The 15230-nt window shown below is 36.1% G+C and overlaps 1 protein-coding gene across 9 annotated transcripts in view; it reads right to left on the bottom strand.

Moving 5' to 3' along the window:
• The window catches only part of LOC106876559 (calcium uptake protein 3, mitochondrial), a 444529-nt gene that overhangs the window by 325547 nt on the left and 103752 nt on the right, over positions 1-15230 (bottom strand). For 5 of the 9 annotated variants that reach the window (XM_089365309.1, XM_089365305.1, XM_089365303.1 and 2 more), the window contains exon 2: positions 9048-9071. The exons of the other annotated variants lie outside the window; for them this stretch is intronic. In XM_089365309.1, the coding sequence (XP_089221435.1) occupies positions 9048-9071 (24 nt within the window). The remainder of the gene's footprint in view (positions 1-9047; positions 9072-15230) is intronic. 9 annotated transcript variants of the gene reach the window in all.

Genomic DNA, 15230 nt, shown 5'->3' on the forward strand with positions numbered 1-15230 from the left:
TGCAATGTTACTTTCTTCTAGCAGGGTCTGTACTTGGATGTCGTTCTCAAAACAATCTTGATGTTTTTTCAATGGTTTGCCAAGGACACATTGACCTGTCTCACATGTAGTTATTTTCAAGATGTTTCATTTTCCTTCAAGCCCTGTTTCCCTACTCCTCCCATCCTTCCAAAGCCTTATCCAGTTGTTCCTGCAATTCCTGTTTTACTTCACGGTCTCTGAGTTTCATGATGTTTAGCTTATTTTTTAGTTGGCTTTTTGTCTTCTTCACTTACTGAAGGTAAAAGTGACCTTTGATCTGATCATGCAGTCTGCACCTCTAATGGCTCTTGCATCCAGGACATCATTGTCATCTAATTATGTACCCTAACAAGTGTCAATACTTGGAGCACCCAAGTAGTCTTTTGTTGATCTTTTTGCTTGAAGACGGTGTTTGTAATTATTAGGTTGAACTCGGAGCAGAGTTGTAGCAACGAGTTCACCATTTGAATTGCACTTTCCTACTCCATGTTTGCCTGTTGCACCAGGCCATCAATTTGCATCACTCCCAACCCCTGCACTGAAATCTCCTCCAATTATCATCTTATCTTTGTAGGGAATTTTGAACAACACTCTTTCAGCTCAGCTTAGAATTCTTCTTTCACTTCCTGAGTGTTATTCTTCATAGTAGGCGAGTAGACACTGACAAATGTGGTATAGCCCTTTTTTGCGGAGTGATAGTCTCATTGTCATAATCCTGGTGTTGGATCTTCCTCTAGTTGTACAGCACTTGGGCTCCTCATTGTGAAGCCAACCCCAGCTTTCCTCCATTCCTCTTCTATCTTCCCACTCAAGAAATATGTGTAGATGTGATCTGCCATGCTATCACATGCAGGTAATAATGTTTCACACAAAGCATCTATGTCAATGTTGTACCTAATTCCCTTTGATGCTCAGGTCTTTGAGATCAAGTAGTGTTCTAACATTCCATTCAACAATATCCATTGTTATTCTGCATCCTATCCTACACTTCACTGGCTACTGGAACACGAGTGAACCAGTGCAGACCTTGTTTACCCAGGTGTGACATCTGAGCTGGAATGGGAATCTTTTGTCTTTGTCACTTACCATAGAAATGCTTGAAAAGTCATGTAGTGAAAATAGCTTTTGGCTAGTATCATTCTTTGGATACGACATCAATGTTATCCAGCAGGTAAGAACTGACCAAGATATGCTGGTATCAGTGCCATACTGTAGCGGCTGGTTGGATGATAGGTTTGTTTATCACCAACCCTTGGGTGATTCCACTTTGTCAGGTTTTGTCTTCAGTCCCACACGGTGTCCAGAATCACTCTCTTCACCAAGCAAGTTTGGTGGGGTTACCAGTTTAGTTACCTATGGCCCATCTAGGAATGTGAAGTGGAAAGAAATTGATCGTAATAAATGGCAAACTTTAGCAAAGAACCAATTAGTATGGAGAAAGCTTAACAAGTCATGCCAAGAACAGTCACAGTTGTGATGACTGACTGCAGATAATAATGGTAAAATATATCATCATTATCAACATTTAACATCTGTTGTCCATGCTGGCATGGGTTGGATGGTTTGACCAGGGCTGGTAAGCTGGAAGGCTGCACCAGACTAAAGTCTGATTTGGCATGGTTTCTATGGCTGGATGCCCTTCCTAACACCATATATATACATACACATACTGTTGTTTGGACGTCCCCAGACGATAACTAGGCTAGTCCAATACGTATAAATAGTGGACGTGATAGCTAGACGAGAAGCATCGTGTAGAGCGAGCTGGAGCCATCGGTAGATTAGACATCGAGTTCTATTGAGTTGAGTTGTCGGAAGTGAGAGTTTGGTAGTTGAGTAGAGGTATGTTATTGGCAAATGCACACCATCCGAATGAGCGATATAACACAAGTGCATACATACAACTTGAAACAGCTTCAACATGAATATCTGAAACATGTATCCATACCTGTAGCTTCACATATAATGCAAATAGCTGTATAAGCCATTTTCTACAACAAGAAACCTGGTTCCGGCTTCTTATACTCTCAACACCTGGCAAAGCTGACTCCCTCTCTGTTGTTACCCAACTCAAAGACGATCTGAATCTTGTGAGCTACATGCTGACCTCAACAATGCAAGTTCCTTATAAAGACATGCTCAGTATGCTCTGTAGAGTGGTTGGTGGTAGGAAAAGCATCCAGTTGTAGCTAAAGCTGACATTGGAATATAACGCAGTTCTTGGACCTGTTGAATCCTCTCAAACTGACCAATACATACCAACGTAGAAAACAGATAGTAAAGAATGAAGGTGATGAAATTGGGATCAAGGCTAGGATCACAGTGCTCTGAAATAAATGTTTAAGCATGGCCATGGCATTAGAGTCACATTGAGACATCATTATCAATGTTTCTAATTGTTTAGAGTGACTAAAGAACTTTAGTATTTATGTTATCAGTCTTTATTTTACTGGCTGGCTAAGTTAGCATTCTGCCCCAACACTGTATTGCTTTAAGCAGACACATGGCCAAATACATGCATATATACAACATTCATTTAATAAAATGATTCCAGTAATGGACCAGATCTTCACTCACATGTACTTGTCATTTTGACCCTTTACTTGAGTGTCACTATTCAAACATACACATGCATGCATACACACACACATACATGATGGGCTTCCATTCAGTTTTTGTCTATGAAATTCCTATCACAAGAGATTAGTACAACAGCAGCTATAGTGAAAACACTTACCTAACATATGACTTCATTTTGTGCAAAGTTTACATATGTGTATGTATGTGTGTGTGTGTGTGTGTGTGTGTGTGTGTGTGTGTGTGTGTGTGTGTATATATATATATATATTATATTATATTATATTATATTATATATATATATATATATATATATATATATATATTATATTATATATATACAGAAAGAGAGACAGAGAGAGTTAGTGATTCTGCAAAGAAGATGGGTTGGAAGTGCCACTATGGAAGGTTGCTATATGTAGAGAATGTATGGGAGAAGGAGAGCCTACTTAATGTAGATCCAGCAGGCAGCCAGCTGTCTGTGCCAATGCAATAGCTTAGTAGAAAAAGTAATTAAGTCATAGGAAGACAGGGGAAAGCTTCCAGCCCATCAGAAGTTGCTGCTGAGGGGCTAAAAAAATATCTCAGCAGATGGAGATGGGAGTAGAAGTGGTGGAGTGGGAAATAGCCTAGTCACCCATATAGTTGTCAGGTTGTCCACAAGGGTGTCATACCCAATGATTGGTGAAGCAGCTTTGTAGTCAACTGCTACAAAGGCAAAGGTGATGTCCTAGACAGAAATAATTATAAAGGCATTAAATTGCTGGAACAGGTGATGAAATTTGCAGAAAGGGACATAGCTCAATTAATCGGGGAGAGAGTTAGTGTAGATGAGATGCAGTTTGGGTCTGTGCTAAGGAGAAGCACCATTGATACTAGCTTCCTGGTGAGGCAACTGCTGGTGAAATAGTTGATGGAAACTGAATCTCTGTATCCAGCTTTTGTTGACATGGAGAAAGCTTTTGACAGAGACTCCCACTCCCTTATTTGGTGGGCAATGCTGAAGTAAGGGATAGACAAGTGGTTGATGGGAGCTGTAAAAGCCATTTGTGGGGATGCTATCAGTAAGGTGAAAGTCACCAATGAGTATAGCAAGGAATTTAGTGTACAAGTAGATGTCTACCCAGGATTGGTTTTTAATCCTCTCTTATTTACCATAACCTTCCAGGCTACAACTGAGGAATTTAAGACTGGATGCCATTGTGAGCTCCTTCATGCTGATGACCTTGTTCTCAGTACTGAATCATTACCAGAAGTAGAGAAGGAATGTCAGGTATGGAAGCAAGGTCTGGAATCAAAGAGCCTTGGAGTTAATTTAGGAGGGCCAAAGTCTTGATAAGTAGGAAAACAGACAAATCACAGATTTGTCTTCAGGGAGATGGCCCTGTTCGATATGTAGAAAATATGCTGAGAGAAACTCTATACAGTGCACTCAGTGCAAGTTTTGGACACATAAGAGGTGCAGCAGTATCACTGGAAGACTAACAGAGGAGGTAGTCTTTACATGTGGGAGATGTGCAGATACATTAAACACCAGGAATGTACAAAAAATAGACTCCCTCAAATGTCAAGGGGTATCCTAAGAAATAGTAGACACTTTCTGTTACTTAGGTGATCAAGTTAGTAGTGGTGGAGATTATTCTAAAAGCCCAGCCCATAGCTGTGAGAATGGGCTGGGCAAAATTCAGAGAGCTACTACCTCTGTTAGTAACAAAAGCCTCTCCTGCAGAGTGAAAAGCAGATTGTATGATGCCTCTATACAAACAGCTATGCTACATGGCAGTGTAAATTGGGCTCTGATTACTGAGTATATGTGAGGGCTTGAAAGAAATGAAGCCAGTATGTTCCACTGGATGGGTAATGTCAGTGTGCATATATGACAGACTGTAAAAGATCTTGGAAAAAAACTGAGTATATAAAGTATCAGATGTGGTGTGCAAGAGAGAAGATTGTGCTGGTACAGTCATGTAATGCATTTGAATGAAGACAGTTGCATGAAGAAGTGCTGAACTCTAATTGTGGAGAGGACATGTGAAACAGGTAGACCCAGGAGGATGTAGGACAAAGTGGTGAGAAAGGATCTTCAGACACTAGGCCTCACAGAAGGGATGGCAGGGGTCTGAGACTCCTGGCGCTTGCTGTTCTTGAAGACACATCAAGCTAACTAAAAGCTTGGTAGTCTTTGTATGCAGACATGTCCCTTGCCTCCCTCTCCAGCTGGACATTCCTAATCTCATGGGCTTGTGAGTGCTGGTGCCACATAAAAAGCACGTGTACCAGTGCTATGTAAGCACACCCATGTTGGTAACAAAAGCAACCAGTACATTCTGTAAAGTGGCTGGCATTAGGAAGGGCATCCAGCCAGAGAGACCCTGCAAAAACCGACAGGGAGCCTGAGCAGCTCTTCAGCTGACCAGCTCCTGTCAAACTGTCCAAACCATGCCAGCATGGAAAACAGACGTTAAATGGTGATTATTATCATCAAAGAGGTGCTGAAAAGTTCCTGGCTTTAATGGTATCACGAAAGGCCTGGTTGGAGGCTCAGTGTTCTGAATTCTTTTACAGGGCTTAGAAAAACTGAAGGATCACTGCATAAGTGTGTGAATCCGTTTAAAAAAATCATAATTGACTGATCCTCCTCTATTTTCTTTTACCCAAAGCTATAAACTTTTCAGCACCTTCAGACACACACATACATACATTGGTTGAGTTAATCTCTTGCTACTCTGGAATTTCACCAGTGTACTTCCAGGATCATCAGGCAAGTCATAACATGCCTGATGGCCCTGTAACTACATAGGTGAAACTCCACAGTGGCACACACACACACACACACACACACACACACACACACACACACACACACACACACACCATCATCATCGGTTTAATGTCTGCCTTCCATGCTGGCATGGGTTTATATAATACACACACACACACACACACACACACACACACACATATATATATATATATATATATATATATATATATGCAAACAAGATAGAGAGAAAGAAATATTTGAAAGAGAGAGAAAATTGAATACAAATACTACATCAGAGTTTTAGAAAATAAATTTCAGTATATAACACCTGTATGGAATATCCACTTACAGTGTAAGCAACAACAAGCGTGGAGGTAGGAGGGGAGAGAGGGGGGTGAGGGGGGGGGGGGGAGAAAAATGAAAGAAAAGCAGTCAGCTAGTTGATGACAAAAGACCAAACATGTGACATTGACGGAATATAATTCTTTACTTACTTTTTTAAATTATATTTTAATAATATTATTCATATCTTTCAGCACCTTAACTACCACTCAATTTTTAATTACTTTTATACATTTCAATAGACAACATGACATTAAAATCATTTCAGTCTATTATTACTATTCAGAAGAAATAGAGCCAATAGAATTGCTCGAGACAGAAGAGAACGACATGGTACATTAGAAGATTCAATTTCATTCATCAAAGTTCCAATCCATAACAGGCATGGTTATGTAGTTTAGAAGTTTATTTCACCACCACATCATTCTGTGTTGAATATCATGTTTACTTTTATTTTTTCTTTTGTACCTGATGCAAGTGTTCTCTGCTACAGTCTCAGGTTAACCAATACTTTGTATGCAAAATTTGGTCAGTGGAAATTTTATATACACACACACACACACACACACTGCATGTGTGTGTGTGTGTGTGTGTGTATGCACATGTACATGCACAGCACTATTTGTATGGCAGAGCTATGTGGGTAAGGAGTTTGCTTCCCAGCCATGTGGCTTCAGGTACAGTCCTACTATGCAACACACTGGGCAAGTGCCTCCTATAAGCCTCAGGTCAACCTAACCCCTGTGAGTGAATTTGGTAGGAGGAACTGAAGTCTATCATGTATAAATGTAAGCATGAAATGCTCATACCACTTAAATACCACTTAAATGCTTGTATGTAAGTATGTATGTATGTATGTATGTATGTATGTGTGATATATATATATATATATCTTTCATTGAATGTATATTAGCCGAAGATTAAAACGTTAGCAAGAAAAGTGACCAACTGATGGTTTAAAAAAAAAAAATTGGCCCAAGTTTCACAGAAACTCCCATGTCACTGTTGCCTTCTAAATGCAATAAAATAGTGATTAGCTCATTGAAAATCTCTGACAATTGATGTTATTTTTAATAAAATGTGAATTGAAACAAATAAATAAATAAAAATTCCCACAATAACTGATTCCATCCTATGTTGTGTACATGTGGGAGGTGAGAATCAATAAAACGAGTACCAATAATAATAGTGTTGTTGTTTTAATCTATCATACACATTAAGTTTAGTTCCTGAATAAAAAACCAATGTGTTTTCTCATAAATAAAAGCTGAGGCAATGGAAACAAAAATAAATGAAATATCTAATTGAATTACTTTTATAATAATGACTAGCTACATATTAAAAACAAAATTTTACTTAGATGTTTAATAATTTTAGTAAGTCAACATAATTGTTAATCTCAGTATGTTAGTTCTTGTGTTAAAGACAGGATTCAACAAGTTCTTTTAGAATGTAAGAGAAAATCAAGGTTACATGCACCTTACCAGGTGTTGTTATGTGAGGAAGCAAAATAGCTGGGCCACTGTCTCAAGGTAGGTTTTAAAAATGGGTAAGATATTCGGAAACTATACATTACTGTTTGATTACAAAGACTAAAGTTTTCTTTCTTCCTTCCTTCCTTCCTTTCCCTCATTTTTTTTTTTTTCTTAGGATAAGTTTAAAAATATATTTTCATTAACTAATATAATACTTCAGGAAACACTCGTAAAATTAATAAATAGAAACAGTAGACAAAATTGAACTATTACATCTATTCACAAAGGCAGTCTATAATGAAAAATATTACTTTCAGAAAACATTGTTAATATAATAATGAATACGAAGAAACCAAGTAAACCAAATACAGAACCAGTTGAGAAGGTAGACTCTTCTCATTTGCACTGTATTTTACAGAATTTTTTTTTAAATCACTATTATCTTAATAAGACTCAACTACATAAAGTAAATGTTATTGGCAGGAATTTGGTAGAAGCAAATCTAAAGGCACTACCTTTGGTGACATGTCTGAGCTAATAATATGATAAAATAAACCAAATTCTCTTCTAATCTAGACACTTTAGTAATTTATCTCTTGAGATTTAACAAGAGGCAGTAAATATTTGATGTTTCTAATTTTATATCACTTGGCCATTAATGTTGACAACTGATTTCAAACAACATATTATTAATTCTAGTAGCAAAGGCATTACATCTGAAAAAACTAATCTGTACAAATGCCAGTGGTTAACTGTGCTCCCAACTAAAAGCAAACAACTTTACTTGCTTTATACAGCTTAGTTGAAAACAGACACCTATGTCACATTATATTTAATTTTTAACAACTGATATTATGGAGGGCCTCTGAGCTTTTTTGCTTCAACGATTCTGGGGAACCAACCAACTTCTAAGAAAGCAAAATCAGTGAATATAAAAATATGCAAAATAAAATAACTGTTTCACAGAGATTAGGTTTGTATGAGTAGGGATAGTACATTAATACATGTGTGTGCATGCATGTGTGTGAAGGTGCATGGCTTAGTGGTGAGGGCATCTGACACACGATCATTGTGAGTTTGATTCCCAGCAGTATGTTGTGCCCTTCAGCAAGACACTTTATTTCTCACTGCTCCAGTTCACTCAGCTAGCAAAAACAAGCCAGCCTTGTTGCACTCTGTGTCACATTGAATCACCCTGAGAACTATGTTAAGGGTGGGCAGGTCTATGGAGAGCTCAGCCACTTGCATGCTAATTTCACAAGCAAACACTTCTGTTGATCAGATTAACTGTATCCTTTATCTTCGTACCTGATGGAGTGCCAGTAAACATACCTACACACACACACACACACACACACACACACACACACATATGATTTTCTGTCTGAAGAATTTCTAATAGGAGATATCTTGCATGTTTCTCTTACAATTTTGTAACTCTTGAAACAAGTGTAATGGTAAATAAGTAATGCAAAAAATGCTTCCAGTCTCCTGTTTTAATATAGAATTACACTGCAAAAAATATTTTCCAAAATTGTCAGTTCTTATGCATGCCTCACACAGATATAACATCTACATACTGATTTGGAAAACTGGAATAAGCAGATGTGCTTCAAGGGAACACAGCTTGGATTTTAACCCTACACACACACACACACAATATATATATATATATATATATATATATATATATATATATATATATATATATATATATATATATATAAATATATATAATTAATATGTGTGTGTGTGTGTGTGTGCGTGTGTAAATTAAAATGTGTAGCAGAGTGAAGAAGTTAGGGAAGGTCACAAACAAACTGTGTAAAGGGTTTGATAATATATTCCAGATTATGATTACAACTTACATTCTGTTTAGATACTTCTTCAGACTGAAAATAAAATTAAAGGTTTTCAACAACTTTCAACATAAATTTAGATTTATAGATAAGAAACTTGAACTAAAACTTGTTAGTCTTCAACTTGACTTGCTTAAAGATAAGAGAAATAAAGAAATGTAAATAGATGTTATTTATTCCAAAATGTTACAGTTAAAAAATTAAGAAGCAACAGGACTAAACAAAAAAAAAAATATTATAAGAGAAGGAAAAAGAGAAGGTATGTATGAAACTAGGTTTCACAGTCTGGGAACATTATGGTAATAGTTGAGAAAAAGGAAATGAAATCAAGTATGACACCAACTAAAAATTGTAATAGAATTAGACAAATATTTTACATTGAAAAATATCCTTAACATTCTTTACAAAGATAAATGTCTGGGAGAGGATAGAATTATGATTTTATTGAGTACATCAAATTACATATTATAATTGGTACAAGCTTCATCACAAACACAACTTTCTTATATGTAAATGGATGAGTTATATATACAGCTCTACATGTGTGTGTGTGTGTGTGTGTGTGTGTGTGTGTGTGTGTGTGTGTGTGTGTGTGTGTGTGGTATAAAAAGGATAAAAAGTCAGAGAAGATGATAGACATTCAAACTTATCCTCTATCTCTCAATATACTCCTGATTAATGCTTAATACTATAAACTGCTGCAGCATCTAGAATAAATTTGTATTATTCTTAAATTTCTGTCTGAAGAATTATGGCTAGGAGATTCTATACATTTTTTTTCTTTACGATGTGCATACTTTTGTAACTCTTATCTTGTAATAAAACACATGTAATATGGAATTGAAAATATACCAAATATTTCCAGTCTTCTGTTTTGTTATGTAATTACACTGCAAAGTGAATTCACCAAACAATTGCTATGTATATCACATTTAACATAAAATATTTATGTATATATATATATATATATATATGATAATGATAATGGTACACTGCAGATGTGCTTCACAAGAACACAGCTTGCATTATATAACCCTTTATATTCACTATATATATATATATATATATATATATATATATATATATATATATACACACACACATATAATATACACACACACAAAGAATGTGAGAGAAAGAGAAATCCATATGCGTATGTATACCTACACATGCATGTATTTGTATATACAAACAGTATTCTTTTATTCTTTTACTTGTTTCAGTCATTTGACTGCGGCCATGCTGGAGCATCACCTTGTAGTGTATAATATTCTAATAAAACATCCTTCATATCAAGTATTTTCTTTAAAGTGCTCCCCAAGGCACCTTCAACCCAATGATTATGGCACGTTTGTCAAGTCAGACCATTCCATAAGATCAACATGTTGCTTCCTTATTGCTTTCATCAAATCTTCCCCCTACAACTTTCAGTCGTTATCGCGAAACCAAAGTCCAACACCAGTTTTCATTTTTTTTTTCTTTTTTACATAGTTCTATGTATGTGTGTGCATGTGTGTGTGTGTGCATGTGTGTGTGTGTGTGTATGGGTAATAAACACTGAAAATGTACAGAAAACAGATTCTATCACATGCCAGGGGGGAAAAACTAGAAGTATTTGATAGCTTCCGCTATCTAGGCAACTAAGTCTGAGTGGGGGTGGTTGCTCTGAGAGTAGTGGCTAGAATAAGAATAGCCTGGGCAAAGTTCAGGGAGCTCCTAGCAACTAAGGGCCTTTCACTTAAAGTGAAAGGTGGACTGTATGTGTGCAAACTGCCATGTTACACAGTAGTGAAACATGGGCTGTGACTGCTGAGGACATGTGTAGGCTTCAAAGAAATGAAGCTAGTATGACCTACTGGATGTGTAATGTCAGTGTGCATACACAACAGTGTGAACGGAAAGATGGACATAAGAAGCATCAAATGTGGTGTGCAAGAGAAACGACTGTGCTGGTATGGTCATGCATTATGTATGGATGAGGACAACTGTGTGAGGAAATGCCACACCCTAACTGTGGAAGGAACCTGTAGAAGATGTGGACCCAGGAAGACGTGGGATGAGGTGGTAAAGCATGACCTTCGAACATTGGGCCTCACAGAGGCAATGACAGGAGACCGGGACGTTTGGAGATATGCTGTGATTGAGAAGACCTGGCAACTAAAATGAGATTGCAGCCATGGCCAATGCTAGTGTTGCATGTCTGGCCCATTTAAGAGCACCCTTGATGCATCAGGCGATATGATATGCTTGAGAAGACCTGCTGAGTCAAGTAAAACCAAAATCGTAGCTGTGGCTAGTGCCATGTTCCAGTGGCACATAAAATGCATCATCTGAACGTGACTGATGCTAGTACCCCTTGAATGGCTCTTGTGCCGGTGGAACGTAAAAAGCACAATCCGAACGTGATCAATGCCAGTACAGCCTCACTGGCTCCCGTGCCAGTGGCACGTAAAATGCACCATCTGAATGTGGCTGATGTCAGTACTCCCTGACTGGCTCCTGTACCACAGGCACATAAAAAGCACCCACTACACTCTCGGAGTGGTTGGTGTTAGGAAGGGCATCCAGCTGTAGAAACATTGCCAGATCAGATTGGAGCCTGGTGCAGCCACTGGCTTTCCAGATCTCAGTCAAACCATCTAACCCATGCCAGCATGGAAAACAGACGTTAAATGATGATGATGATGATGATGATGATGATGATGATATATATAAATGAAAGTAGTATTAATGATTCCAAGATACAAAAAATAAAAAGAAACTGATCATCAACTAATCCAAAAGTAACAAGTCTATCAAAATGTGATCCGATAAGTAAACAGGAGAAAACATTTCAGAATATAACTCCAATTTATTGTAAATCCAAAACCTGACACAACAGATCATATCAATGATACTGTGAAATTTTATAGAAAAATTTGGCTCTGACAACTTTATCAAAAAGAGGATGTATGAAATAAACATCTCCAGGTATACATAATGTATCTGAAGTGATCAGTAGATTCAAGCATTGTATAAATATTAATGGGAGATGAAAACCATGGGAATGTCCACAGAAACATTCCTATGTAGTAATTAAACTTTTAGCATTTAAACTGGCCATGTCCAGTCCAAATATTCTCTTTCATATTGAAACTGGCCAGATTTGATCTCTCATACCTACCCCACAATGTCATTCCAAAAAATATACAATCACATCACTGCTGACAAATAAGGAACCATTGCTATAATGGACAAGATCCGTTGCTGGGAAATGGAATTAAAAACAATTAGATTACCGATATTTCTGCAAAAAATTAATAGCTAATATAGATGAACAAGAAAAATGTAACAAAGCAGAGAAATTAACAAACAAGTTTAAGAGTAATTTAACAGGAGTGCAGTTAGATTACAATTTTGAGATAAAAACAAGCAACTTTTATAAACCATCAAAAATTTAATGAAATCCTTGATAACTTAAAAGACCAAATCACACTATACAAAAAGATAGCCAAACTGCAATATTTTGAATTATGCTTAATTGTTGCAGAACTGATATCAAACACCCTACAATTAAGTCATTTACTGGACATCATGCAAATTGGTTCCTAATTCATTAGCAATGGCACGAACTTGTAAAATCTTATTTCAAGAGATAGATAGAAATTACTGTATTTAGTTTTGATATGTTCAGCATCAACACAAACATCCCATTTGCATTACAATGGAAGGTGACAGAATACTGGCTAGGCAGATAGTTCAGGAAAGATCTCCTGAAGGAATTTGTAAAGAAGGACTATGTTTGGTACTAGAAAACAATAACTACTTTTGACTAAGGATGGCAAAGGGCATGAAGTTGCACTCACATTTGCAACAATAATGATGAGTGTCTTCAAAATAAAATTTAAAAAAACTTTACCTGGCCTGAGATTATTTTTGATCAAAGTTTCAAATTCAATTTAAAAGAAAATTGGGAAAAATACCTCAACAACAATTTCATATATTGGGGCAGGTATAAGGAAAATTTTACGTCTCAAACATAAACAACATTCATGAATCATTCAAATTCGCAATGTAAATGAACAAAAGGGAACCTCCATTTTTGGACATTTGAGATTAATATAACTGATTATAACTAATCTCTGTAACAGAGAAATGGATATAGACTAACAGACAGGTTTGAGATATTGCTATGCATTCCATACGAAAAGAAATATCTCACTTAATATGAGAAGCCATATAAATATATATATATATATGCGAGTGTTACAGATTTAACTATAGATGATTGGAAGAAGTAAAAATATTTGTCCAAAGACAAAGAATAAGATAAATCATCCCTGACTTGAGTCAAAACAAATACCAACCTGTATCAATTTTGGTGAAAGATTTTAATTCAGAACTTATGAAAACAAGACAGTTGTACTACAAAGCCAGAGGTGGTTTCAGCCGGGTTGGTATCAAAAGAGTTAAGTAAACAAACAATCACTAAATCTTAAAAAGTTCTTACCAAAGACAAAATCTACATCAAAAGGAAAAATCATGTTATGAAATATGAAAAGCATTGCTGCATGATAATAATGTTATCCAACAGTGTAAAATGAATAAGTTAAACAATAAGAAAGAATTAAAGGCTAATGCATATATGAATTGTAAAATTAAATTAATTTACAACAGTCTTTTCTACTCTAGGCAGAAGGCCTGAAATTTTGGAGGAGGGAGGCCAGTCGATTAGATTGATCTCTGTACACAAGTGGTACTTAATTTATCGACCCTGAAAGGATGAAAGGCAAAGTCGACCTTGGTGGAATTTGAACTCAGAGCGTAAAGCCAGACGAAATAATGCTAAGCCTTTATGATATTAATTTACATTACACGTCCACCAAGGCAGTGACATGAATCACGAAACAGAATTTCATCTATAAGGAATGTTCATTGTAGTAAACATTTACATATCTGCCAAAATGGGATATTCGAAATAACAAAGCAAATGGACAAGTATGGAAACCACAAGAATACTTCATGAAGATTTTCAGTCAGAAATTAAACCAGATGTACCTACAATCACAACTGAACACAGTTGTTAAAATAAAGGTAACACAGAAAACTTTGGTTTATACATCACATCTAAAGAGCAGACAACAATCAAATATGTCTGCATAAAAACTTACATGTCATTCATCTGGTCTGGGTTAAATTATTTTGCTTATACTATTGAGATCACATTTGATTGTTTTTAATTTTTGCAGAAATGTTTTTCAGATACTCTCTCAAAAACTCTTTTGAATTATTACATTCATACCCCCACCCCCACTCTCTCTCTCACACACACATATACTGGTACCAGTTTCATAAAAGAAAATTTTTCATCAACTTTTTCATCAATCAATGAATCTCACTCAAAATTATTCACTACTTTTTCTTTGTTATTAACTGTTGCTGTTGTTGTTGGATAACATTTGGCATTTCTGATTCAACAGACATGACACACAATGCTGATGATGACATTCAATTTTCAATCGAACAGTTATTGTGTAGTACATTGAGCCACTTACCATTCCAATATCTAAGAGGTAATTACAGTTATTTCAACAATTCAAAAGAAGTTGGTTGTGACAAAATTTAGATTCTCAGTAGATATCTCATCAACTACATAGTTCTGTGCAGTATTAGTATCATTATAGCTTTCTGTCCGGTACTCAACCATTAATTTTTCCTTGACCATAAAACTACAGGAATACACTTCCCATTTCAATTCATTTAAAAAATCACCAAGAACTTAAAACAGATTTAGTAAAATATTTATATTACTCAGCAAGTGTGTGGAAAATAGTAAAATCATCTTCATTGGTTTTAAAGACAAGGGAGGTTCAAACAAAATTAGCCACAGGGCTATGAGACAGTATTTAGGGGGAAAAGAAAACATTACAACAATCATTACTAAAGAAAAGTAACAATGTGAGCACATCAGGAATACAACACACACACACACACATATATATATATGTATACAAATAAATATATACATATATTCATTCATATATTTATATATATATATATATATTACGGAGATGTACTTGCATAGCAAATGACCTGATCTGAGATTGTGTGCTGGAACGAAAACAATTGCAGCGTAGAAGGTGTTTATAAGCCATTTGAAATAACACACAAAAGCCGTCAGATTCACTTCAACTTTTAAATTTAATTTGTCAA

Source organism: Octopus bimaculoides, chromosome Z (assembly GCF_046866305.1).
Source record: "Octopus bimaculoides isolate indiv1 chromosome Z, ASM4686630v1, whole genome shotgun sequence".
Taxonomy (NCBI): Eukaryota; Metazoa; Mollusca; class Cephalopoda; order Octopoda; family Octopodidae; genus Octopus; species Octopus bimaculoides.